This window comes from Anneissia japonica, unplaced genomic scaffold (assembly GCF_011630105.1).
Source record: "Anneissia japonica isolate Jap-2015-1 unplaced genomic scaffold, ASM1163010v1 scaffold301105_len1395_cov329_single, whole genome shotgun sequence".
Lineage (NCBI taxonomy): Eukaryota > Metazoa > Echinodermata > Crinoidea > Comatulida > Comatulidae > Anneissia > Anneissia japonica.
The window spans coordinates 1-1,395 of NW_022737602.1; the positions used below are offsets into that span (position 1 = coordinate 1).

General features: G+C 35.2%; 1 protein-coding gene across 3 annotated transcripts; it reads left to right on the forward strand.

The window, feature by feature from the left end:
• LOC117117378 (relaxin receptor 2-like) lies at nucleotides 1-1,395 on the forward strand. 3 transcript variants are annotated; one of them, XR_004446898.1, is made up of 3 exons: nucleotides 1-122; nucleotides 882-1,055; nucleotides 1,366-1,395. XR_004446898.1 is itself a non-coding variant. In XM_033261655.1 (2 exons), the coding sequence occupies exons 1-2, from the start codon at nucleotides 86-88 to the stop codon at nucleotides 1,103-1,105; spliced, it is 261 nt and encodes an 86-aa protein (XP_033117546.1). In that variant the 5' UTR covers nucleotides 7-85; the 3' UTR covers nucleotides 1,106-1,358. The 3 variants fall into 3 exon arrangements, 1 of the variants encoding a protein (XP_033117546.1); XR_004446897.1 differs by having other exon boundaries at nucleotides 882-1,037; XM_033261655.1 differs by lacking the exon at nucleotides 1,366-1,395 and having other exon boundaries at nucleotides 7-122; nucleotides 882-1,358.

Here is a 1,395-nt window from a genome sequence, read left to right on the forward strand (position 1 = left end):
CGGCAAGTGGTACCTTGTGGGTATTACAAGTTTTGGTGTAGGGTGTGGACTTCAGTCTAGGCCCGGTGTTTACACCAGGATCTCAATGTTTAAAGACTACATTGACACAATCACTGAGATTGGTGAGTTCGTCTTTTGACAAGTTTATTCAATAAACAGAGTATGTGCTCTTTTGAGAAATAGACTTGCTTCTCGCTACAAACAGGGAACGTCCCCCCGCCCCGTTTTGCAACTAAATTTTAAAAATTTCAATGCATATCAATGTCATGTTCTCTCACTTATCTAATCTGAAACTGATGTGTTCCCCTTCCCCTGTTTGAAAAAATTCTGGATTCGCCCCTGATTCTCAAATTTACAGAACGGTATCGAGTAAAAATTCGAAAATAATGAAAATAACAAAATAAGTTAAGAAACATTGTGCAATATGATTACACTACAATTAATACCGCATTTAGAACAGGTTATAATTCATCTCTCCTAGCTCAGGACTCTAATCAAGTTTCCAACTAAAAAAGATGGCCAAATAATTGATTCGTTCTTCTCAGTCCTACCCAGATGATCGGGGTTTGAATCTAAGCCAGACCAATTGTCTTTATTTGAAAAGAGAGCACTTTGTCTTATTATACCGGGGTACATGTGTTTCATACGTTCAATTTGTGTTTTTGTGGCCCTTGCGATCCAAGGCGCGGGGCTAAGCGAAACGGTCATTTCCAGATACATTTGAAAGCGCTGAATACAAGTTGTGCATTGTCTTAATACTACTGCAACATAATATATATAAGAGTAAGGCCCCTTCCTGAGTGTGTGTATAACATGTTCTAATGATCGAGATATAATTGAACAGTCTTGACATTATGCATCTTGCTTAATATCTTTGTTAGTTACCGGCAACAGGTACTTCCAATGTGCAAGCGGTTTTTGTTTGCCAAAAGAATATGTTTGTGATGGAGCACGTGACTGTTACAATGGAGAAGATGAGGAACAATGTATCCATGAAGACACCGATGCGATAGAAATATATGAAGACTTCTTTTACAGTGAATATTCATATGATGGTAGTATTATTGGAATATATTTTAATGACTTTAAAAGCAAGACGACATAATCATAAAATTGAGTTGGTTACATTGTACAGGATAATGAGAAGACTTTATGGATTATAAATGTATTTAATAAATATGTGTTTTCAATGGCATGTTTTCTTATAAAGTTACCATAACTAATTTGCATATATGAACAGTTAAGATTAAATGTTGATACAATGATAAACATTTATTATTATTATGCCTATAGTATAGGTAATATGTTTAGTGACAAATTCATTTACAGGTAATGGTGACTGCACTTACGTAGCGATTTTTCTAGGTTTTTTTTCAGAAACAGTCTGTGCATCTA

What these genes read in the sequence shown, in the direction of transcription:
- LOC117117378 (XM_033261655.1), top strand. Translation starts at nt 86, where the DNA reads ATGTTTAAAGACTACATTGACACAATCACTGAGATTG. An exon ending in TGACACAATCACTGAGATTG is followed by an intron (nt 123 to 881) that starts GTGAGTTCGTCT and finishes TATCTTTGTTAG; the next exon opens with TTACCGGCAACAGGTACTTC.